Source organism: Falco peregrinus, chromosome Z, assembly GCF_023634155.1.
Source record: "Falco peregrinus isolate bFalPer1 chromosome Z, bFalPer1.pri, whole genome shotgun sequence".
Lineage (NCBI taxonomy): Eukaryota > Metazoa > Chordata > Aves > Falconiformes > Falconidae > Falco > Falco peregrinus.
In genome coordinates, this window is record NC_073739.1 from 41927227 (window position 1) to 41953770 (window position 26544).

The window sequence follows — 26544 nt, forward strand, 5'->3', positions numbered from 1 at the left end:
CCATAAACAGGCATCAGGACCTTGATAAACAGCTCAGAATAAAACACTTCATGCATACAGCTTATATAACACATGTAAGAAATTGTGCAAACCATCCCCACCTTTCAGGCCCTCAAACCCCACCACCACCCCGCCACCAAAAACCGGCAAGAAAAGGGACAAGAAGCTACCCTTCAGTATTTCTAAGCACTTAAAGCCAAATTGATGCTTAAATTGCACATTTGCTGAAGTTTAATGGCATAGAATGGAATCAAAGCAATAACATCTAAATTAGCTAAAGAAAACTTGAGTCATGGGCCATTTCATAAGAATAAAAAGTACTCCAAGCCAGATCCAGTTTATTCTGGAAGCTAAAGGGTGTTTAGGTGTGTTGGTTAGGATGGACTTTCCTATTGACCAGAAGTATTGTGTAAAACTAGCCAGCTGCTTTTCATTGTACAGCTACCATTCTAGTGCATGCTGGTTTTCACTAGGTACAGACCAAGATGTTTTGTCTAACTAAAAAACTAGTGTCATCTAAAACTAAAAATTAAAAAAGATTTGTGTCATCAAATCTTCCGGCACACACTCAGATATAACTGAGTTAATGGTCTGCCTGTGCAAGGGAGATTAAGGGAAGGTACAAACGCATGGACAGAGCAAAACAAATTGCCTACAGGAAAACTTACTTGTGGCAACCTCATTTTTAAGTGGGATTAGGGGTACCTTTTTGGAGGTAAAAGAAGTATGGAATCAGCCCGGGAAAAAAAAAAAAAAAAGAAGTTGTTATATAAGCAGAAATAATGAACTCTTTTTTTCTCCAAGAAATGCCTCCGAAAGAGTCACAAAATCTCATGCCTGTAAGCTACATCAGACAGCTGTCATCCTACAGGATCAACTGCAACCATTCGCAGCAGTGGATTTATGCTTCACCTAATGTGAATCAAAAGCAGCAGAATAAGTAAAACATCATATTGCCCTCATGTATCTTAAATAACATAAGGCAGGAAAAGAATCAAAAATACAAAGTACCTTTTTGAACTGTGTTATAATATGTGCCATTTCAATTTAACTGAGCCTGACATTCAACCTTTTAATGGTTTCTTTTCCTTCATTTCTATCATTAAATGAAAAGAAAAAGGAAATCAAATATATACCATAAACATCTGGATCCACAATTGGGCCACTACCTGTACATGGAGAAAAGAGAAAGAAAAAAAAAAAAGAAAAAAAAAAAAAAAAAGAAAAAGCTTTGTAAATAGATTGCAAATGTTGAAAGAATAAGAGTTTCTTTAGGAATTGTTCTAAGAGTTGACATGTTATTTGCAATAGTAATGATTACTACCTAAAGAAATGCAAAGCAACTTCAATATATAGCAGTACCTGTTTACCAGATTACATTTACAACCATTTTAGAGCTATACCAAAAGTTAATATTTTGTTTCACGTGAAACAGCAACTGCACAGGGCAGTTTCACGTGAAACAGCAACTGCAAAGGCAGGCATATTTCCCAACTGGGCAAAATTCTACTTTCCATTGTCAATGCGTATCTGGAATAAGTACAATAACTATTCCTGTTGAAAAATCAAGGGCAAAATTCTCCCTGTGTAGAATGCAAGCAGAAGCAGACTTCAGTACGCATTAACAACCACTGACTTTTACCTGGTCAAAAATTTTGCTATTAAATCACTGTAAGAGCAAAACAGTTTAGCTGTGAGCTGGCAAGTTAAGGGCTAGAGCTAGTGATGACCTAAGCAGCAGCATTTCATTTGCTTTGTGAAAGGATTCTTCCAAGAAGCCAGCTGCACAGCTGATACAGACAGAACTCTTACCAAAAGTCAGATGTTTTGAAAGGCAGCTTTTACACAAGCAAATGGATACCTGTCTAGTCTACATTTTTTTTATATTTTACTAGTTCCAATTTGCAGCTTTTTCTAATTATTGCACATATGTAAGGCTGAACACATATGTGAGTATAATGCACACAACGCCCACTGAAATTAGCGTACTATTAGACTATTCACACTTTGACAGATACCTGTGTTTTATTTGAAGATAACTGTTCATTTTGGTCTATAAAGTATTTATAGCATAGCCTATGTAGTAGGCTCCTAATCATCTCTTCCATATTTTCACTCTTTCTATTTGTTAGTTTGGAAATAAGAGATAATTAAAATCACTAAAGATTAATCAAACTTGAAAAAGCATAATTCTGTTTATAGTACTTCACAGTAAATCCACAGCAGTGGCATTACACTGATTGGTATAAAGCCACTGTGAAGTATGACCAGAACACCATTGTTTGTGTTTATGTCAACAGTGTGAGAATCTGTGCTGAAAATACTAAACAGAGTTGCAACCTATTTGCAGAATGGCAGCAGATAACTTGGTTTATTTTAAATTGCATTTAAATATATTCTAATATCCAGAGATATAGGTTAATGGATCCCATGAGAACTGTATGTCAATCTGCAGAAATAAATAACAAGTGAAGAAAGCTTGTACTATCTGTCCTTAAGTAACTTCTGATAAGGGTTTTCTGTCCATGAAAGTTCAGATTCAGTTTTTCCAGCATAAAACATCCATCTGCTGAAAGACAGTATTTCTAATTTACCCTCTGTAATCTGAAGGGGGGTGGGGGGGTAACCACAACAAAAAGATTCCCAGGCCTTTATTCCTGAGTTCAATGGCAATATTTTCATTACTATTTACTGGAATTGGGACAGTAATCAGATTAGTTTAAACCCTAACTCCTGCCAGGGATATAAACTAGGAAGTCATCCACTTCATTTAAATACCTTTTATATAATTAAATACTTCACTTCAAATAAAGTTGTGAAAATCAAGATGCTGGACAAAACCCAAATTTCTGTTTAAGTATTCCCTACATGAAAGCATATCTACGTGATCATCAAAGCATCAGTTGAAGCTATTTTAACATTAAACTTCATAGTCATTTTGCACATTTACACACAATTGGTTTTAGGGCAAACACAGAACAGCACTGTTGTTTTGGTCCCTGTTAGAACAGGTTGTTGCATAAATAAACTAGTAAGAGACTTATCCTATTCAATCATCTTTATAAACTATATCAACTACACTTGGTTTGCTTGCTTCTTTCTTTATAAAGTTGACATTTTCAAAATAAAGCAGCAGCAAAAGACTCAGTCCAAAACCATACCTCTGCAAAACAGCCCCATGTTGTTATGCCACACAAGCAAGACGCTATTTCTAAGGCATATTTAATATATTCTTTTACTTTGACTAGGTACTTTTTGACTTGGATTCCTTCAGCTCAATTTTAGAGTAGAGAGCTGGTAGATGAATAAACTTAATTAAAAATACTCATTATTGGTAAAAATCTCTCCTATGTTCATTAGCTGTTTTGGATCAACTATGAGAACAGCCTCCAGAATTAAACACGAACATTTCTTGCTTACTGTTTGCTGCAGTGTAGTCTTAAATGATGAAGTCAGCCTCAGCAAGAAGAGGTTCACAGGAATCCAAGAATTTTAGCAAATTAAAGCTAGTTTAAAATCTAGCTAATAGAACATGAAATCTATTCTTCCAGGCCCTCCCATTTAAAACAAAGTCTTAATTTACAACATTGACTTTGTTATCATTAACTCAATCCAAATCACATTGTGGTACATGTTTTCCTCTCCTTTACGCCCACATCCTCGGACCAGTGAAATATGTTCTGCAAGTAGCATGCTCGAAGTTGAGAGCATCTTAGCACAAATCATGTCTTCATCATATTTGATGAAACTTTGAAATTGAAGTATAACACTGTTGATGACAGAACATGCTTCAGACTTAGTTGTATTTAATTTAGATAGACATATGAATTATAGGTGAGGTGTTCCTTTTTTAATTTTCTTTTGTTTTTACCCTCAGAGCATTTGCCCGTAAGTGATCCAATAACGAGAGAATCAGTTTAAAGCTCAGTGAGTATACCCCACCCCAGAAAACATCAGGGCTGGTATTTAATTCAGTCATGAAGGCATGGAAATTAATATAATACCAGGGCGTGGGCCTTAATCTTTATGCTTCATTGTACAATATGTGGGCCAAAAGAAGAAACTACACAGTAACGACAGCACTGAAAAAGCCTTTTAAGGGTTTGAAAAAGCCTGACAGTGCTTTAAATAGTAATAATTTAAAACAAAAATCGTAATACAATGCACACAGGATTCTAGTTAACATTTGCTTTTATGACAGCTTCAGTGGAGGAGACAACGTCGTCATGTAAAGCTCAGTGTCATGATTCTTATAGGAAAAAATTAAAACAATATTGAGAAGGCTAAGTAGATAAGCAATTTTCCCTGTTGTTAATTTTTAAGACTGGTTTGGTGCTACCACTAAGCATGCACTGTTTTCTAATGCACTTACATCCTGCCTATACATAGTCCAATTTCCTCTATACTCTTTTTGTGACGCTTAATCTATCACAGAGCTTGGGAAAAGCTTAAAGAACATAGCACAGATTATCTTGGGAGACTTACATTCCTTGTGTGTATAAAGAGGATGGAACAAATAAGTAATGCCGTCTTTCTCATCTGGAGAATACCTACAGTTCTATTTACTGATTTAGAAGGCCACAATTGGGAAATTTTCAGTGTACAGGGAGAAGCACAAAGGTAAAACAGAATAGTAAAAGGGATTTGGATCAAAGACAAAAGATGATAAATGTGTTAGAGGAACTGTTACTCTGTTAAAAAAAAGAAGCCAGGTTCATATTAAATAATCAGGGCGTAAAAGAACCTCCATTGTACACAGAACATCTATAAGGTGAACTGTTTTACTGAACCGTTATAATGCAGTATTAGAGGATACCAGTAGCTGAAACCATGGTGTGCTTCTGTAATGAGTCTATTTAAGGAAGAACTTCAGAGAAAAAATAGGAGAGGACCACTAAGGACAGCAGGAGTAAATAAAGCCTGGCTGTATCAGCATTGCACCTTCTCCTTCTAAGGGTGGGAAAGCAAAAGGCTTGCCATCTCTCTCCCTACTGCAAACTGAGCTGATAGGGAAAAACATTAAATACAGACCATATTCTTTACTGTCTGTAGCCTTCAATGTAGGAGAGAGAATTTAAATATTCACTTTTTTTTTTTCTGCCCGAAAAGTGTTTGCTGCAGTGTAGCCTCAAATAATCAAGTCATCCTCGGCAAAAAGAGCTTCACAGGAATCCAAGAACTTTAGCAGATTACAGCTAGCACTGCACATTGTTGTTTAAAGAAAGAAGGTGGCTATTTATATCCTATGGCTAAAAAGCCAAAGGTACACATACGCTCATTTTTTTCAGATATGACTATGTAGTTATTTATGCACGACCATGCCTTTATTTCCACTCCAGCTTGCAAGGTCCACTCAGAGTTTATTCCATGTGCAGCAATATGCTTACATGTATGCCTTCTTACTCTGCAGTCACTTCACATACGGTTTTGTAGATGTGGGAAAAGATCAAACCACAGTGAACATCAATCACAGTGATCCCTGCAGTTAAATGAGTTAGTCTATGTCCACCTTTAGCCTGCTCACACAGCATTTAGGAGGGCTGAGGTGGAGCCTTTAGAGCAACTGAAGATGCATATATTTAACAGCAACCATCTTGAGCACGGATATTCCTAGACATGTAGGTGCCCAACCTCCACCAAAACGGGAGAATTGGACTTCGGAATTCCTGTGAGGACCTGAGACAGTGTCCGTCCATCCTGCCTCCGGATGACTTGCTTTCTCTCCAGCTCCCTCTGGTGTCCTAAACAGCATATTATCGTCAACTCACTGGACCGCACTATCGGTTTTGCAGTAAGGCACTAAATGCTACACAGGCATCCGCTGTGACCTTGGATACGTCACCTAGTTGCATTCATATACATGCAGAAGACCTATAGAGTGGCTAAATTGGCACTCAGTGCTTTCCATGATCAGAACTGAGGCTTGAGAAAACACTTCAGAAAGAGCAACCTTTTACTAGCCTTAGCTGGCACTGAGGATGGTTAATCAAAGGGAGGATTTAGAGAGAAGAAAATGCTCAACAAAAATATTTTACAACTAATCCTGAAGACATTCATTCAGAGAGAAAAAAAGGGCGTATAAAAAGCTTCCTCCAAAATACTTAAACTGGCCAGGCACTTTCTCCACAGTCTCATCAATTTGCAATTGCTAACATAAAAAGAAAAATAAAAAATTATACTCACCATCTCCAGGCACTGACATGAAATGAGCATCAACCCGTTTTTCATCCTCTCCATACTCATTCTTAGCCAGTAAGGTATAAGCACCATTATTCAGGTGGGTAGGATTGTCCAGCTGAAGGCAGCCGTGGTATTCACTTTGATTGATAACATGTATTTTAGTACAGATGTATTCAGACTCATTCAGTATAGCCCCTTCATAGAACCACTGCAATGTGGGCTTAGGGTTCCCTTTCACAGTGAATGGAATACACCAGTGGTGGTCCGGGGTTGGAGATTCAATAAAAGTGATATTTGGTGCAACTATATTGGAAAAAAGAGTGAAGAACATCAGAATATTCTGAGCATGTCTTTCCTCCCTTCCCTACCTCAGCCCAAAGTTATCAGGGAAGTATTTTTCATTCATCAGTACAAAAGTATGTTATTTGTAGGAATTATACCTATTAGGAGGACACTCACACAGGAACCCACCTGTTCTGCTTAAGGTACTACACTCACAACTAAAATGAAGAGGTTCTTTAGAAAGAAACAAAACAAACTAGTTCCAAAGACTGAACACCTGTTAGATCACTTAAACTCTGTAAGGTGTGGGAAATTCAGTTACTGGATCACTGAGAAGGAAGAGAGAGAATTTTAGCTTTCATCTGCTGAAAAAATGGTGCAGAGGAGTGCTGAGGGATCAAGACAGTATTGAAAATATTTAAAACTTGGCCAAAAGTAAGTAGTACTGGAAATATATTCAGCTAGGAATCCAAACTTGCAGATTATTTTCTTTACCGAATCAAAGCCAGAACAGATGACTTAATTCCCTGGATTCTTCTGTAAGGGAAAGATGATTTTCTGCTATACATTTTCTCATTCTTTTTTCAAACCTGCTAAATGCCTCAAGTTTACAGACTTGTTCTGTTTCCCTCAGGAGATTACTCCAGCACCTTGCCCATTATTTCACTATTGGGAAATTTTCCTTGATATTTATTCCTAACTACATCCAATTTCATCTAGTTATACTCCCTTTTATCACTCATAACAGTGCCAAGCTCAGAATCTCATTTAGACTGTTCAAACATTTCTAGTTTATGTTCCTTCCCATAGCTATTACACAACCAATTTCAACCTACAATCCTGCATCTACAGTGATTCTTCCAGTTTACTCTGTCATGAGCACATGCTGAACAAAGTTTGCCATCTACAAAGCGTTCCATTCCCATCTTCAATTAAACCGAGGATTGCAACTTGTGAAAACATGCTGTCTAGTTCACATAAAATGAATTCAGGCTGGAGCTCAGATCTAAGAAGCCAGTGCTTCTACACTTATATGTCCCTTCCCCCTTCCTTGGCCCTAACAAATATGTATATTATTCAAAGCTATGACAAATAAATTTACATCTGGCAGTATGAATGTTGCAAGTGTGTTATTTTTATTTTTTGAAGAAAGCAGTTGCTGCTTCAGATAATAAAATCTTAAACATTTGCAGTCTCTTACAATTCATTCTATGAGCTTTTTGATGCGTTCACACTTTTCAATTCCTAAGAGAGTATGTAGGTACACGCACACCATTACAAACCTTCCCACGCTGACAGTGCCATTGAGTATTTTGGGTTTCAAACCTTTACTAACAGATTTTTCTAACAGGAAGATAAAGCATTTAGAAATACATTTTTTTTGCGGAACACAGGGCTGAGAAAGATAAATACAACTGCTGGTTGGGCTACTCCCAGCATTAACTGCAGCAGATAGTTCACATGCCTTGATGGGGTTTGTTTCAACAGCCTGCATGCCCCAAAAATATTTATACCCAAAACAGTCGCTGCCAATGCAGTTTGGCCTCGGGAACTGTATGGAAGCCTGCGTACGTACAGAATACCGTGAGCTCAGCAGAGGCTTGGTCCTCTCCCACAATGTTCTCTGCTACACAGGAAATCCACAGTCCACTGTCCATGGACGAAACGTTCTTTATGGTTAGTGAAGCTGGGTTCTTACTTGTGTCACTCTACAAGCAATCAGAAAAACATATATGTGTCAACGACATCATTAAAAACCAGGGAGAGGGAGGAAATCATTGTCCGCAGCTAAATGGCATTTTTCTTTTTCTCTTCCTTCTAGCTGTATCAGTCCATGATTAATCAAAGACCTAAGTGTTTTATCCAAACAGACACAAAACACCTACACAACCACAGTGGCAGTGGATTCAAAGCTCCAAAAGTCCTGCTACAAACACTACACTCAACCATTTTTCTGTCCTTTCTCCTTCAGTTTCTACCTTTTTTTAAACACTTCTTCCCCTCTACACAAATGTCCTTCTCTCTGCCCATACCCTTGCTCATCTCTCTCTTCAACTTCATAGTTGATTTCTGTGGTCTGTCTCTGCTTCCCTTGAACTTTCTCTTCACTCCTATATTCTGTTCAAACCTTGCTTTACTCCTCCTTTTGCCTCTTTCCTTTAAACTTACCCTTGACATCACTTCCACTGCTGCTTTCTGAGCTCTACTCTACCTTGACAACATGCCTTCTCCTTCCTTCTTGGCTAAACTCCTTTTGAAAACTTCTTCTCATGAAACTTTCCACAAGAAATTACGTACCTTGCGCTACCTAAACTACTGCCCAAGTACTATTTTACGTGTTTAAGCACCGTCTAATTAAGGTTAGAATTAGAATTCTTTAAAATCTTGATTCTTATGACCCTTAGAAAGATCAGTGCCTATTTACAGCCTTAAATACCGTATTGAATATGCAGCTATGAAACACTGAATAAAGCAAATAAAGCTAGTTGTTAAAGACTATGGTTTTCTTAAATCAGGCCCTTCATATGATCTCCAGATAATTACTATTTCCATACTTGAATTTTTCATAAAATGTAAGACTTTTATTAAATAGGAAAGGAACCAAAACACATTCAGAAAATAGACAATAATTGGGATCATTTTTAAAAACTACTTTTGAGGTACTTTTCTTAGTGTACACATACACTTCAGTGCTTCACAGAACACAAACAACACACTGCAACTGTAAAACCACAGTGGCTTTCTATGGCAGTCAACAGGGACACATGGGAACACTCCTGCATACAGTCATGAGCTACTAGAATTTTGAACTTCAAGATGACACCTTAACTCCACTTAAGTTAAATGCCACTGATTTCAGTGTGACACTAGGGAAGATGAGTGGAGAAGCAAAAACCCATTACACATTTCTCTATGTGCAACTCAGAGGTGAGCGGTGCTCAAAGCTGGACTGAAACCAGTGGGTCTCAGTCACGAGGTCAGGGCTGAAATCTAGAGCCAGAAAAATCTAACCAACATCAATCAGATTCTACAGCAGCATAAAAAATGGGAACATACAGTTAGTTTTGCAGGACTAGAATTTAGTTTTAACTTTTGTCAACATCTCTCTTTGTAAAACAGGAAAGAGAGAAAACAGGCAAAAGCAGCATAAGAGGTGAAGAAAAGGGAGGCAGAAACTGAGATATGGAAATGAAAGAAAGGAAACCAAAAACAACACTTACAGAAAAAGGAAGGATAGTTGTGAATGGCAAATTAGGTTTAAAAGGCACTCATTCTTCTGCTACTGAAAAGACTGCTGTGCTCCATGGCTACGGTTGCAGCTAGCCTGTATGATGATACCCTATGCAATCTCATGATGAAGTTATGCCAGGACAGAACACTTCTGGAAAACTTGAAGCAAACTGACCATGGCATTTCAAAGATAGGAGGGTAAAAAAAATGATGTGATCTCACTTTTTGAACAGCATCCCACATTTATTTTGGCTTATAACTTGGGGGGGGGGGGGGGGGGGGACGGACAGGGACGACACCACGACGACGGACGACAGGAGGTGGAAAAGGAAAAAGAAAGACCACAACTTGGCATATGTTCCCCAAACTTTTAATTTCTTGTTCTTAATGACAACTGATGCCTTTGGGTAGATTAGAGAAAATTTTAAAAATAAAACTATAGTTCTGCAAAGCTCTTATTTATGAGAGCTGAAAGACAGGCTAGTTGAGTTCTATACAGATCCACTATAATGATCTCAAGGAAGAAAGTAAAAAGATTATGAAACCCCAGATGTCCTGTCTCTTCCACACTGCAGGAACAGTTTTGGAAGTACACATCCTGCACTTTGTATAGACCAGGAAGCTTTAGGCAGTCTGCACCATCATAAATGTAGGAAAGCAAGCAAATGCCATCAAATTGTAAATAACAGAGGGTCTTGTCCACTTGAATGGCAATTCAAGAGGTCAGCAGCTGCATGTTGAAGATATGCTTATATGCCTCTCCTCAACAACACTTCCATCAGAAAGAATCATTCTATCTCCAGTGTGCACAGTCTAAAGTAAGGACATCAAATATAAAGATCTCAGAGAACAAAATTCTCCCTGCCTAGATGATTTTATGGAGAAGCATCTTCATATTTCATTAAAAATACTGCCATTCTTTTTTAGTAAAACCTTCACTTCAATTTCCCAGGCTTCCTGTTGTTGCCTTGTTTGTTGAAGGAAATTTCAACAAGCCACAGAATATTTACAACTAAATTCCAACACACCAAGCTTTTGGCTTAAAAATATAGTAAAATTAGAGACACATAACAAAAATTAAGAGTCATATAATAAAATTACCTTTTTTCATAATTATGGCAAATTAGATTTATTCTCTGTATGCAAATATCAGTGATAATAAAAAGACACTTGTGTTTCTGTATCCTAATTCACCACATTACTTCCAAAAATTTACAGCACTCTCATTTACAAGTGAGACAACCAAAAACCAGAATGCAAATCAGGGTCTGAGAAGTGAATTTCTGCCACTCTCCAAAAGCACTGCAGCAGTCACCCTGGACTGAAAGTAACAGGAAATCAAATGTAATTCCAACATTAACTTTCTATTTTATCTTTTTAATAAAAAGTTAACTAAAGCTGGACATGAACCTTTATTCCATACTTCAGCAGGCTTTTCATGTCTCTGAATTGTCACATACTTGAATATGAAACTTACCTCATGGTTTGAAACAAGATTAGTGAGCACCCAGGACACATTAGGGGGAGGCCTTCCAGTAGTATCGCAGTACAATGTGATGCTCTTTCCTTCCACCACGGTGATGTTGTAATTGCTTAAGTTTGCTGAGGGCAAATCTACAACAGAAACAACAACAACAACAAAAGAACGCATGCATTTGTATTTGACAGAAATAGACACCACTCAATTCTAAACAAGCTGTATAAATGCAAGCAAAACCACCACTAAATCAGGTATTCACTGTGATCAGTTGCTATTCAGTCAGGGAGTACAAACAGCATCTTTGGAAACATGTAACTACAATCTTTAAGCTACTATGTAACTGTATTTTCCTGCGCCTCCTCCACTTCACATCCTAAGCACACATTACTGCACGTGGAAATACATTAATTATATACGGAAATGTTTCAGGTGGGCAAACAGAATTTAGGGCAACTTCAGTTTATAATTTCAAAATAAATAAAAAAACACCTTCCCTTATTCTTTACAATAGGAAATTTAATCTGCCTGTCTGTAACAGCTGCAAAGCAACCTCTATTTTCCATGCATTGACACTGCAGCATCCCCACTGCTCTCCACAATGCTAACAGGAAAATCCCATCAGCTCCCAGTATCATGCAAAAGCCTGCAGCCTTGCCTCTCATACAGAGACACACCTCAGAGACAGCAGATCTCAAGTACTAAGTGAGGGAAACAGAGCACTGACCAGACCAAACCAGAGGAAAGGGCAGAAGAGAGAGTCAGCAACTGCACAGAGCCGCTATCCAAGGCACCTCAGCAGACTTTATTGCCCTCAGGAAAGCAGAAAAGCAGTGAGATGGTATCATTCACCAGGAAAAAAGCCCAGATTTTGCAAGAATCGGGACTCCCCCTCCATCTCACAGAGCTATAAATCACTGTATCTCGTTTTTCAGTACCCAAAGCAATGGGAACTTTTGGAAGAGTAAATATATGCAGAATGCTTACAAAAACACAAGGAATTATAAACTGATCCTCTTCAAAAATACTGCCAGCAATATCAATAGATTTCAGGCACAGTGGACCTCACATTTCATATTTATTTACATAGCAAATAATTGCGCAACATGCTAGAAATATCCTTCTTAAAAGATACTGTGCCACCTTTTGGCGCTCTGTAAAAAGCCTTGGCCTCCCTTACGATGTATTTCTCATTAACTGTTCCAGGCAAGTTTTACTTATAATTTATCATCTCAAATAAAGAAGCTTATCTGCTGTGCTGGATACGTATGCGCGACCTTGCAATGACTTTTATTTTCCTGAAACAAGTGTTCTCTTTTTCGCTTTAGTTTGCTTTGTTCTGTTTTTTAGTTAAGAGTACAGTAGTTTCATCATCAATTTGCAGGTGTAGAAGTTTAGCAGAGACTTTTTGCTTACGTAAAAAGTTCCATACAAACAATTAATCATCAAATCAGTGCGAACACATTAGTATGTCTGCTAGAACTTCAGTAAAAGCTATATGTATTGGAAATGTCCTTTTCAGTTTGATTAGTTTAATAAAAAAAATAAATGAAAGGAAGTAATATGGAAGAGAAGACAAATAATTTTCTAGGCAATGCTTTCTTACCTAATAAGCTAAGAAGATCAGCACAAGTATACAATAACTGCTTAGGCAATTCTCCCAGTGCTTTAAGTAGTGCTGTAATATGATTCCCATTATAGGCATCATGGATTTCTTCTATTATGTTCACTTTATAAATCATATGTTGAAGTTTATTGAGACAGAGCTGGACAGTTTGTACGCTTTAATGCAGTAATCTGTTAGCAAAGGTAGCCATCTGCTCTTGCCTGCTGTGAATTCAAATCTCAGCAGTGTCTGTCAACTAGCTGAGCAGGAAATAAAACTAATCTTAGGGAACATTTGGATATTAATTATACTGGTTAGGGAACAAGGAGAGAAGTAATGAGATCATTTGCTTTATAAAGTTACATTTCCGCGCCACCTCTCAAAACTATTCCAACTAGTTTTGCCAGACCTGAACATGTAAAGAGATTAAAGCTCCCCACTTCCTCCTGGCCCTAGTTTGGGACAATGTCTACATGACTCTACATGACAGATTAGTGTTTCGCTGTGCAAGCCTGCACTGTTCCTACTAAAACATCATTTCAAATGAAACCTCTTATACAAGCAAAAATAGACAATGTTGGTCCCTTAAAGCCCTCCTTTTATAGCTGTTAAGTTCTGAGACAACTTCTTCTGCAGTGTGTTTTTTTACAGGATAGGCAACTGAAATTTAAGTCCTCCAATATTGGTTCTGGTTCTCATCCAGAATTACATCTAGTTCTGTTTATTTGCAAAAGTCTGCACATGTCACGTTTATGTCTGAGGGAAACAGCTACAACATGCTTGTATCCTGCCAGAAGGTTACAAAATAATCGTGCTTATTACTCCATAGATTCCTGGTTATACTAAAATCCAGTTGCAAGACACAGTAGAAAATACTGCTGCAAAAAAGTGTGAGTAGAATAGAACAGAACCAGAAACGAACAGAACAGAATAGAACCAGAAACAGAATCAGAATAGAAGAGAACAGAGTAGAATAGGAGTAATCACATTATTGTGTGTGTTTTCTTTCACTCCAGTCATAAGAAGTGGGTGGCCTTTGGGTTAATTTTTTCTGGTTGGATATCTTGAGTTAGTGAACATCAACTGCAAAGTCATTTTGGCTTTTATTTTCAGTGGCACCCAGACTGCTCCACACAGAATACTCAGTACCTGAAAGATAGCTCTGCTTGGGAAAAGCAGATAGTAGCATAAGAGCTCATATCTAGGAAATGTGATACACTGAGCTTACAAATAAAGCAATGAGACTAAGCGGCAAAACTTGTGTGCTGAAAAATAACTGTTTAAAAAAACACAATGCACCCTAATGGACACATATGCTCAGTATGTATGCTCAATGTAGTGTGAGACCATTTATACAAGTCAGTAGCATTTTGACACCTACACAACTACAAAGATATCCAACCATGCTGTATTTACTTCTGACTTAATTTGGATAAATACAGTGTCTTAGATGACTATCACTTCTGTTGATATGGATGTACATTTTAAAGGACTTTGTATACAGTCATTGATACAAGCAATCAGACACAGCTTCAAACACTTTTGTAAACTGCCAGCATAGTAAATTTAGGTTGTAGTATAAGAGCCCATACAAGGTAGACATGACATCATCTTTCCACAAGTCTCATCTTGATATGTCAGATAGAGATTACCCTGTGCCCCAAAGCTCAAAACACAGTATCTCATTCAAAATTTGACAGCATTAATAATTGTAATTCTAGATACCAGTAATAACCCTGCTAGTATCAGATTTCCTTAAGCTTGCTGTATTCTTGTCCTTAATAGCCTTCTGCAGCAATGAGTTTCACAGGCGTGCTGTCCAGGCCATACACAAGAACGACTCCCTTTTACAAGTTCTGAAATTTCCCTGTAACACTCAAATTCATTGAGTGTTCTCCTGTTCTGACGGGACAGAGAAAATAGAGTTTCTGAATTATCTCCTTAAGACCACTGTTTTTTGTTTTCACAAGTCCCCGTTCTTCTCAATAATCTATCCAAAGCTTTTCAATCTCTACAAAAATGGGAGGATGGAACTTGCTACTGAAAAATTTGAACTGTAATGTAGAGAGTTACGCAGTTCCATAGATGAAAAGCACACCCTAGAATCCATGTGTTTCATTATGTATGGGTATATAACAGCTATGTTATTTCACCACATACATATTATCTGTTCTCGTATTCAAACTGATAACACTGTTCCTAGAAACAGGCAATTCTTGGATCAGAGTAAGCAGTCACTTCCCTCACTTCAGCACAGCTGGACAGAACCGAGACAAGCAGGAGGAACTCATTTATGTCATTGAGTCTCTCCAAATATCATCTCATGCTTCCGAAGGAACAAACCCTCCCTTAAGTAGGGGGGTTGCTATTTACCTTCACAGACCACCATTAGTGTAAACCAATGGCCTGAGGCCATCAGACAGTGAAACTGTCAAGCACCTCTATGGAATGACTCATAATCTGCACTGTGCACAGCTGGGACTTCAGCAATCACAAAACCAAATACTTTGGATGAAATTTTCAAAGGTTATTACAGCATTTGGCTACATAACTGTCAATGGAAATTAATAAAAAGAATGTGTCTAAATTCCTAGAGGGCTTTTTTTGAAGTTTTCATGCTGCTACTTACTGCTTTGTACAGAAAACTTACACTGGGCTTGATAGAGCCAGACTGTCACTGTAAATCAAAGAAAGGATATGACCAAATTAAGAAATAACTGGGTATTAATACAAACTCTGTAGTCTGTAACTCAACCTTCAGCACCAAGCTAAAGCTCTAGCCAGTATACTGTAGCAACTTTTAGAAGAAGGTCTTAAGCTAGGACAAACAAATCCAACGTTACACCCAAGATGTTGTTTCACTGGTTAACTATCTTCACAGTCATAAAAATTTTTACAAAATTATTTCCAGATTGACTTTTTCAGCTTCAGCTTTCATCTGTTCAGTTCTGGGATTTGTTCAGTTGCTCAAAAACCTTCACCAAAAATTTCTCTCAGTATGGTCAATTAGCCTCACTAATACCTAAGAAATGACATGATGAAGAAATGAGCACCTGAAAGAATACCATAAACCAAATATTGCATTAATTTGTACCACCCTTTGCATGCTAAGCCCCTGATTTTCATCAGCCTGTTGACTAATTCCCAGGCATGATGCAGTGTCACTAAACGGTTTTCAATGTGGCCCATGATATCCCTTTTTTGCCTGCCATACTTTTGCAGATCAATCCATTCTGTAATAAGAACAAACAGTTACCAAAAAAAATCATCATCTTTTTTTCTCAAAACTGCATCTGAATTTTCATAAGGTCATTCTAATCCTTATCTGAAATCCTTAATCATATTTTTAATAAAAGTATCAGACCCAGAATGATTAAATTAATAATGAGCCAGGAACCATCTATCAAACTGAACCATGTTTGGTTTGTCTGCATGAAATGCAGACTACCAGAACTGCTAATTTATAAAATATCTCCTGTAATTCATAAGATCAGGGGCTCAAATCCAGTCTGCTTTCCTCACATAAGGTTTTGATGCAGCCCCAGGTTCTTGGCTCCCTTGGTTTTGCTTTTTCTCTCTAGAGAGAAAACATACAACTAATTACAGCGCTACAGTACAGCCTGGTAACACCCACTACTTGTACTGTCTGGAGCCTGAAAACAGGATGGTTGACAATGCAATTTGCTAAGAACTGTGCATATGGATCTGCAAATTTCAGAGGTCTTACTGGCTTTGAACAGGTTGTATCAATGTAAAAAAAACCCCACAGTTTTCTTACATCATTCTATTAAAATTCTGCGTTGTTTGAAAATACAGAAATGTTTACAAATTCCAAAGGTCTTTTCCTGTGGGCTTTTATGGCTTTAAAAAAATAAAGCCAAAAACTTTCCAGTAATTCTAGCTATAAAGCTAGCTGTTGGATATGTGCTGCACCTCCCGTGTTCCACTTAGCAACTGTCTGCAGCCAACAAGCTCTGAGCCAGATTTCAGCCATGGAGTAAGCGGGCATGTTTCCACCAAGGTCTACAGAATGACAGGGCCAAAAATCAGCCTGGCTGCATCTTTAGAGCACTGCAAAGAGGATACCCCAAAAGTTCACATGCAAAACATGAATTCAATAAACATAAATAATTGTTTCCATTTTCTGTTGTATCACAACTACATAATCAAAATGCTTAGTACATAGAGATAATCAGAGAAAACTCAGAAGTTATTAGAAGATGACAACCACAGCCATACCAATGAAAATAAAAAAATGTTAGGCAAATAAAATACAGGAGTAGCAGAAATTAAGAACATTTTAAAAATTATCATTTGTCATGTCTTTTTTTTTTCTAGAGCCCAAAGATCACTTTTATCTTCAGCTACACAGAAGAGAGGCCCACAGCTTCTCATTTCTCTGCTCTAATCACCAGTCAGTACTATCCACTGAATAGAGATACGCTCGCCATGTGGCACAGCAAAACTTGATGGGTGTTTTCCACAGTGACCATGGTATTTTGCACAGGTCTGACAGGGTTAAGCTCAAATAGTGTCAAACACTCTACAAGTTGGTGGTGAGGATGCTGTCCCCAAAGGTGTAGGTTATATTCCTGAGCTGAACTTGAATCCACGGAAGGACAACAAAATCTCCTCCTGTAGCCTCTGTTTTTTTAATATAACAACAACAAACAAACAAACAAACAAACAAACAAAAAAGAAGAGCAGCTCTTGTTAAGCCACCTTGAAAGGAAAGCCCTGAATTCCTACCGTTGGGAGAGACTGAGTCCAAATGTAGATGTTCCTTGCCAAAGCCCTGAGAAGAGTCATTCAGACCAGAGTTTAGGACTTTCCCATGCCTTCAGCATTTCCTAATGAGCAGTTGGAAGGCATACACAGACTGAACAAGCTCATTTCAGAACCTCTTCTTGCTAGATGTGCTTGTCGCTTCAGCATACCTTCTTAGGAGTCCAACTCTCATTTTCTTACTGTGCCAGATCTGATACTCACAACACCCACCTCATTAAGTCTATGGAGAAACGTCTTTCTGTTGGAAAACACAATGAGTGATGTGGCAGCTCCCCGAACCACCCAAATATTTTAAATACTAAAAGAAATCTGCCTCCAATCATGACACGCCTGATTGTCATATTCATCTGGGAAACTTTACAGAAAATAATTAACCAAGTACAGCCCCTCCTGGAAGATGATGAGTCTTCAAAGTACACTTTCCCAGAGCCAATACACCCTTATTTTGCCTTTAAACACTCCATCACTCCCTGCTTGACTGAAATTATCACTAGAAGCAAAGTTCTGTAAGTAGAGCTAGTGTTGCTGCAGCAAAGACCACATAAGTTGCTAAGTCATCTTCATGATTACAGCAACAAACACAGCCTCCACAGACCTGTCATCCCATCCAGGGCTTCAAATGCCGTCATGAATGCCGTGCAGGCAAAAACTATGAACAGCAGTGCACCAGAACAAATTACTTGGACAGCGAGCTGTCTTCTGCAGTCAACCTGTACAGAAGCTTTGAAGGTTGCTGCTGACATTTCAAACCAGATGAAGGACTTACGTTTCCAAGGTTTACACCAGGTCCCTACCTTCTGCCCAGGACCTTTCTTGAAAGGCTAGACCTGGGTTCTAGTAGGAAGGTGCTGAATAAGAAAGTATCTTGCAGTACTTGAACTGTATAATTGACCTTGTCCCTGGTATTAGTATCAAAAGTTTGTCTGCAAAAATTTGCAGATTATGTGACTTCCCTTGCTAGCAGTCTCCTGAAGGTACCCAGTCCTGTTTTCTTTCAAATTCCCCGAAGGTTTAAGGAAATTAAATTACATCTAGAGAAACTGTTCTTAACTGGTATTTAAGCTTCAGTTTATCCACAACTTTCAAGACAAAACCAAATACATTGAGTGCAGTTGGGCTGAATACAGTAGCCACAAACTTAACAGATGAACCAAAAGCTAAACTGCCTTTAAAATGTAAGTTAATGAGGCCTAAACTAGCTTATGCAAACCTCTAACAAATGGTTTCTTATTCACCCACTGCATGTAATGCAGTTGCAGTTCCTGTATCTTTATCTGGGAAATTTAATGCGTGCCCAGGAAATACTGAAAATAACACTGACCTATCAAAAATTGCAATGTGGTAAACATGTAATCCTGAAACAGACAAACTCGATGGGTTTCACTCTTGATACCAAGTATACCCTATACCACCTATATGGCTGAAAGGATGCCTTCATGAAATGTCCTCACTTTGAAAGTTAAAAAAATAATTTATTTAGACTTCAGGATACAGTTACCTAGTCATCAGTCTTCACCTACTTACATCATAAGAGCAAAGTAAGAATATCACCAGCCAAGTCACATAGTTGTTCTCCCTCAGTATATCAGTACTCACACTTAAGCAGATGTGTCAAGTCAGGCACAGAGAGCGCCTCTGCAAACCTGTGCAACACACAGTGTTCAGGAACAATACTTGAGTGATCAAGATGCATTTCTTTCCCTTAGATAGTGCCTTACTTCTTTCTATTTCTAACCTGCTTTTTAATAAAAACCTGCTTCATTCAAACCAAAGCAATTTTAAATTTAAGCAAACATAAAATTTAAAATAACCAAATTAAAGAAACTCAATCAGAATTATAAAAGAATTCTGTTTTTTAAAAATATGAGACATTCGCATACATCACATACACTCAACTGTCATTCACAAGCCCTGATTTATTTATCATATGTATAGACATCTGTATGAAAGTTGCTGTTTCCATGCTCACAAGGAAGTTATATACATGTCTTTGAAAATGAGATCGTTGCCTTTTCAAATACCCATAAATGATTGGTTATTTTCACTTAGAAGCTGGAATAATGAAAATTGTTTTAATTAAGTTTGGAAAATTCTAACAACTTTGGAGCAGCAATGAAACCCCATTACTGTCAAAACTCTCATAAAGAAACATTTTTCATGAAACCTATGATCACAGATAAGAATTAAAACTCTTACAGAGAAAATAAGAACAGTTTGCCACCATACATCATGCATAACATCTAGTTCTTGAGCCAAAATAAACAACGCAGGCTAGAAAGCCCATGAATATTCTCAAAGGTAAACACGGAGAATGTTTAATGCTTTTTTTAAACTCACTTCATTCTGCCTGTAATGTTCTCCTTCTGATAGTCTTATCTGTGAAGTCTGGCTGATAATGGAAAAAAATGTCAACACCCACTAGATTATGCCTTTGCTTGTGGTTTTACACTGCATTACACTGTGATTGTATAAGATCTAATGCTTATTTTATTGACTCACTAATACTACAAATGTTTTCTGCAAATTCAAAAAAATAAACATATCAATCCTTCAGTTTGCCTTTCCCCCTTAGAATTTACAACCACCTGCCTCCAGTTTGGTATTAGCATTTACTTATTTACCTCTAAGACAAAAATCAATCACCAGAAAGAGTGAGAAAGAGCCTCAGAAAGAGGCTGAAATGCAGCCAGATCCAGTCCAGTCCATTTGTAGTCATCTGAACAACTGCCTGTAAAAATTCATGTCTTTCCCAACTGAGCAAGAAATGGGCAACCCATCTTTCCAGATGGTAACTCTACATTACAACAACTTCCAAAATTTTGTCAGTCACACACAAAAAGCAATACTAAAAGCAACACGACAGTATTTCACGCACAAGGCAAAAGACAGACAGATGTCAGCATTCATGAAGTCCCATAGCTCTCAGATCAGACAACACTTCTGCTGACTAGCTGCATGTGTAAACAGACAGCCAGTCTGAACATACTTTTGCTGTATGTACAAAAAATTCATACATGGAACTAATTTGCCACTTTATTCAGTAGATTTTACCTAGCATGCATGACCAATGACAAGAACGAAGACATCTGCTGAAATGGTATGTGATAAATAAGCACACAAAACTAGGGCAGTAAGCAAAACAAAGCCAGATCAAGCACCACAACAGCATATATAAAACAATCTGGATAACTAAATTGGCCAGATATGGTCAGATTGAGACCCTGAGCAACAAAAAATCCATACAGGACTGCAGAGACAGCTGTAGAAGCCAGGCCTCTCCCAAAGACACCACAAGTAAAAAGACTTGGAGTATCAGTAAGTTCAACAATAGCAGCTGAGTAACTGAATGCCTACCAGAAGGAGCAACCAATACCTTAATAACCTGTCCCAAAGACATGGTCTTGCCTCCTTGGCATTCACTGAGCTCCAGGTGATCTGCAAGCTGATGGACTTTGGAGTGACCTTACCCCAGGCATAGGACATGCCTTGCTTCCAAGGGCTTAATACACTGCTGGCAATTGCCACCAGAGCTCACAGAAGCAGCAATAAGAACAAAGTGCTTACTTATTTAGCTCTCCTTGGTTTTCTAATGCTATTTATCAGACAGAAACAACGAAAAATAAAGACGATGGCTTAAGTGGTGATGCTGTCCACATTGTATAAACAGCCAGCAAATGCCGTAAAGATGGCAAAACTCAACACCACCATTCCCCTCCACAGAATGCTCCACTACTACTACTGCGGTAGATGCAACTTAAAAACCTTTGACATAGTAATTAAGCATGAATTTAAAAGTTAAAAGAACCTGAAAATTTTCATCATACATAAATACATTTCAAATGCAGTTGAAAAAATAATTCTGCAAACAACATAACTGATTGACACTTCTGATATTGCAGCTGGAAAGGATCTAGATAGTAAGCACGCCTGACTTTAAACCTCAAGAAAAGAAATCACAGAGTTGATGGCATCTAAATTTCAACCAACCTTTAATCAGCACATTAATAAACACTTCCACCATATAAACATTAAGTACCGCAGAACTTTGCTAATTTTCACATCAATTATCTACGAACCAAAGTCTTATGATCAAGAAACCACAGCGTTCTCTTCCCAGTAAGACGTTTATTAACAGCACACAGTAGCAAAATGCCCTGCTACCAAGAGATTAACCACATACTGTACAGGCCACTTCTTATAATATTATGAAGAAATTAATAACACCTACACACAAAGGAGAGAGCGTGTTTGCTTAGTTCCTAGACTGAAAAAAATTAACAAACCAGAGAGATGGGATGAAACCATTTCATTAGCAGAGAAAATTACAAAATGTTTTATTAACAAAATGCAAAGGCCTGCATGCCCCAAAATTTCTCCTGACATCAAAAGGAGCTTAAAAGGTCATGTAGTTCACAGGAAACAAAGTTCACATATGTAAAAAGCTGAATTATTCTTCTACTTCAGTTCTACTAATTAGCCTCTCAGAAAGTTCTGGAAATGAAATAAACCAGCTTCATCAGTGGACGGTTTTTTTAATTGCCTTGTCTTTTAAACACAGAAAAAGATCTGCAGAGCTACCGAAAGCAAGAGACACACATTAGATCTTTCAGGTGTCTTCTAGAACACAGCCCATCATGGTGGTGCAGTTCTCCCCCTTCTCTAGGCTGCTCTACAACCCTGGGAGCTGCTGACCAGGCCTCGTTGCGCCTTAAGTGATGGGTTGGCACTTTGTCACCCCTTGACCGTACCGATCACTCTCACTCAGCAAAGGCAGAGAATGGCAGAATGGCACTGTCTGTACCGGAGCAGGGAATGAGAATGCAGACAATCAGTTATCCCCTGACAACCCCAGAATGCTCCTGCCCAGACTGTAGCCTGAGTGATAACCCCAGTGGAACAACATTGTTCTTGGAATTTTTGAAAAGTTACCCACTCAGTTTGCGGCCGAGATGGAAATTTACTGATGACTAAAGCCAATCAATTCACAGCCTTATAAACAGGGGTCCTAAAGTGAGACCCTTCTGAGCTCTCCTAGACCACAGCTGCAACCAGCATCTTCCTCTGAGCGGGACACCGCTCAGAGCTCGCAAACCCCTATGTCTGTGATGCTCAGAGGACCACTGCAGAAAGCCAGTGACGGGGCCTGGGCTGATAACCTCAAGGCTCAACCTTTTGACCACTGAGGAATGCAAAAGGCATTAGGTATGAATTTTAACTTGTATACCTTTGCCATAATATGCATTGCAAGCTTGAAGTAGGTAGGTTATTTTTGTGATTTAAAACAAATCTTATTGATTTGCTTTGCTCCTAAAATCCTATGGATAATCTTCAATTGTGAAAAAATTCTCTCTCTCCTCCTCCATCCCCTCCATCCCCCCCCCCGCCCACCCCCTCTACCCCCCCCCCCTTAGATACAAATCATTGTCCAATTCTGAGACTCGGACTGAACTTAGCCGCGCCTAAACTCTGTAAGAGTTTAAAAAGCAAAGAGGTCCACTCTAAAACTTGTGACTCAATGGAAGGATCTCCTTTACCCTTCTATGCCTTTGATCTTTAAAAACTATTTCCAGCTCTATTCTGACATGATTTCAATTCAATTTATATCTATGCATTTACTTCATATATAATAAGTAACAGAGTGAACACTGCCATCAAATCTTGTGCAATCACATTTCCACAAATTCATGCTAAACCTATTTCACTCATGCTCTTTGATGGTAATTCTTTAAGCGACCTGACCTAAACCACTCCTTTTGCAACACCCATGCTCACCAAGACAGTCATTCCCCTTCACCTGGGATTCTCTGTTCTGTGCCTAAGATAAGGCTGTGTTGTCATCTTTTTTAAAAACCTATGCCCTGCATTGGTTCTTTTGGAAAAAGGTACATCAAGGGGAAAGACTCACTAAAAGAAAAGAAAAAAAAAAAAACCTAACCCAATTATGTAAAGTTTTGTGATATTTGGACCCTGTAAAATAACATAAACTAACAAAGTTTCGTGATACTTGGATCCTATAAACTCACATAAACTAACACAGATCAAGTTTTGTGATATTTGGACCCTCTAAACTAACATAAATAATGTGCAGGCATGTGCGGACATCCACACAGATCTTCAGCAAAATGCACGTTTCCCATATGCAAATTCCACATACTGCAAATTCCAATCTGAATGCTGCACATATTCACCTTTTCTCCTCCTCTTCCTCCTCTAGTTGGAAGTACCACCTTCCCTTGTTACGGCAAGCATTTTAGTCCAGATATGCCCACAGGATGTGTGGATGTATGCCCACAGGATGTACACACATGCACGTACACAGCATCAAGAGTCAGAGACAAGTCTGTTGTGACTACAGATAGTCAAGAACTCAGAAGAATGAAATAATGTCTCATTAGTTTAATTCTAGGTATTTAACATCACAAGTTTTCAAAGGAAAATCCCAGTTACCTAGTACCTTCTCAATGTGCCAGCCAAGAATGGTACAAAAGGCTATGCTGGAGTTCCTGGTTTGTACTTACTGATCTCAGTGCATCAGGTGACCCTTCCACACCCAGCAAAATAATCTTCCATCCAGCTGGAGCAGACAGCTGGGGCCATTTAGCTCAGTCTGGTATCATCCCCCACTTCAGGTTAATCAGATCCTGCAGCTCACACAGGTTGGGGTTTTATTTGGTCACACCAGACACCAGCATCATTTTTATTATGAATACACCACGATCCCTAGCTCCAGCAGGAAGCTGGACACAAGACCAACAGCATGATACATGGCCATAAAACATTACTGCCATTAAACACCACACATGTTGGGTCTGCAGCAGGTCTCCTCCATGGCTGCTCCTTGCTGGCAGCTGCTATCAGAGTGTTTCGCAGCCTCCGTATAGACAGTGGAGAAAAGGACACTCAACAAGCAAAGGTGGAAGGAGAAAATGTATCGGTTTGTGTTCCTCCTGCTATCCACCTTCAGTTATAGCTTTCCCAGTCCAAATCAGCCCTCCATGAGGATACCCTTGCTCCCTTTCCTTTTTGCCTGCCTGCTGCTGGGCACCTCAGCTCCCCACTCTGCAAAGGAAACTCCAGACTCCAGCAGGTCTCACGTCATGTCAGAAACAGCCAGCTTCTGTCACTCGTACACAGAGGATGAAAAATCTCTTCAACTGGCAGGTGAAACCTTTCACCAGCTGTCCCAGGACCATATACAGGCATCAAACATATATACAAAAAAATTAGGGAGATGGCCTTATTGTTACATCATTTTCCCACTGTCTCCAGATCCATAAAAAACTAAAGCAATATGCTGCAAAATGATACAAAAATAAGGTTGTTATGACTCTTTTGCATAGCCTTTAAAAATCAAGTCAGATGAGTTTTACCTATGTGAAGAACAGAGCTACTGCTAATTTGTCTCTGTTAGCAGGAAGTTCTGAATTTTCTTCCTATGGTCCTACCACTAGGGTTAGTATTTTTTAAATAAAAGAAAGATTTCATTAACAATAAACACCTGGGAAAAAAAATTCAAGGGAGTAAAATTTTGTGTCTATTGAGCTTCAAATCACAACTGTTTCATTTTACAAAGGAACATGCATTTTATATAATTCTTGTGAGTTTTCTAGAATGTGTCTTGTTTTCCTGCACTTGAATAATGGTACATTCTTAAAGAATCAAGGAAAACAAAAAAAACCCAAAACGTCATGTGAGGCTCCCAGAATTATTCCATGTGTGGTGAAAGACCACTGAGTGGTTAATATCTCCACTGAAACATTTTCCTTTAGCAGTACTGTTGTCATCCTGAAAGGTATCTTGTAAAAAAACACGTTTGTTTTTCCTGCTTCACAATAATTTAGCAGCAAGTTTATGTTAAGGGTATTACCGCAGTTTGGGACCTTCATATCCAGCAAGGTTGTCCTCTTGTTGTTGTCATCTGTGCAATATAAATCCTGAGTTTCTGTGTAAAACTTGGTCTCTTGGAATTTCTTGATCCACATAATTTCACAGGAACACTTAAACGGATTGTCCACCAGTATCCTATAGCAAAAAAACCCAATTTATTTAGAATGCAGAATGTATCATGCATATAGAAAAACATGGTGGCAGGGGGACTCCAAACACTCAGCTGCATACAAGTAGAAGTTGAACCCTTTAGTTAAGAAGAAGGAATGCAACTTTAGTAACCTCAATACAACGCAAGCTGCAAGCAGATAACCATTCCCATGTAGAGAGTGAAGCTCTCCTTGCACCAGGAATCCAGACTGTCATAGATTGGAGACACTAAAACAGCAGGCTCAACTACTATATCCAATTCACCAGCGTAAATCAGGAGCACGTGGACAACTGGGCTTTCCATCAAGTTCCATCTTATTTCATAAGAGTCAAGCAGAGATAGTAATTCCTCCCTTCTACACTTGACTCTGTTCAGCTACCTCAGAGAGATCATACTAGAAATGGTTTACTGCTGTGAGGTAGTAAATTCTTCATAGAATCAAACAGTCACGGATTATAAGCACACTATAACAAACTCCAATCATAAAAAAACCCTTCAAAATTCATCCACGACAGCACTCTAGAAAATCGCATAGTAAAACCTTAGGTAACGTCATTAAAAAAAAATAAAGAAAATGGAAAAAACGGCCCTGAAACAGAACTACACCACCTAGCTATACAGTATGCTGCATGGATTTTAAACCACAGGTTAACAAACTTACCAAATTCTAGTTTTAAAATTCAACGAAACTACACAACAACGTAATGCAATAATACCCAAGTAAAATATGAACAGAAACATGCCAATGTCTAAGTAAGAAGTGACCCAGCATTACTTTTTTCTCTTACAGGCATAAATGAGATCCAATAAAGCATGTGCAAGTGACTGTTCAAGGCATCTCATTACAAGAACAATTGTTCTTAACAAAATTTCATGGGTATTTTTGATGTACAGAATTCAGGTTGCTCACAGAATCTATGTTCATAAATGCCTCCTGAGGAT

The 26544-nt window shown here is 38.4% G+C and overlaps 1 protein-coding gene across 2 annotated transcripts in view; it reads right to left on the reverse strand.

Annotated features, from left to right (window-relative positions):
* The window catches only part of NTRK2 (neurotrophic receptor tyrosine kinase 2), a 210982-nt gene that overhangs the window by 155945 nt on the left and 28493 nt on the right, over positions 1 to 26544 (reverse strand). The window contains exons 5-9 of one of the 2 annotated variants that reach the window (XM_055791269.1): positions 25432 to 25586; positions 11171 to 11307; positions 8039 to 8171; positions 6184 to 6483; positions 1137 to 1169 (exon numbers count right to left, since the gene is read on the reverse strand). In XM_055791269.1, the coding sequence (XP_055647244.1) occupies positions 1137 to 1169; positions 6184 to 6483; positions 8039 to 8171; positions 11171 to 11307; positions 25432 to 25586 (758 nt within the window). The remainder of the gene's footprint in view (positions 1 to 1136; positions 1170 to 6183; positions 6484 to 8038; positions 8172 to 11170; positions 11308 to 25431; positions 25587 to 26544) is intronic. The other variant, XM_055791270.1, reaches the window with a different exon arrangement.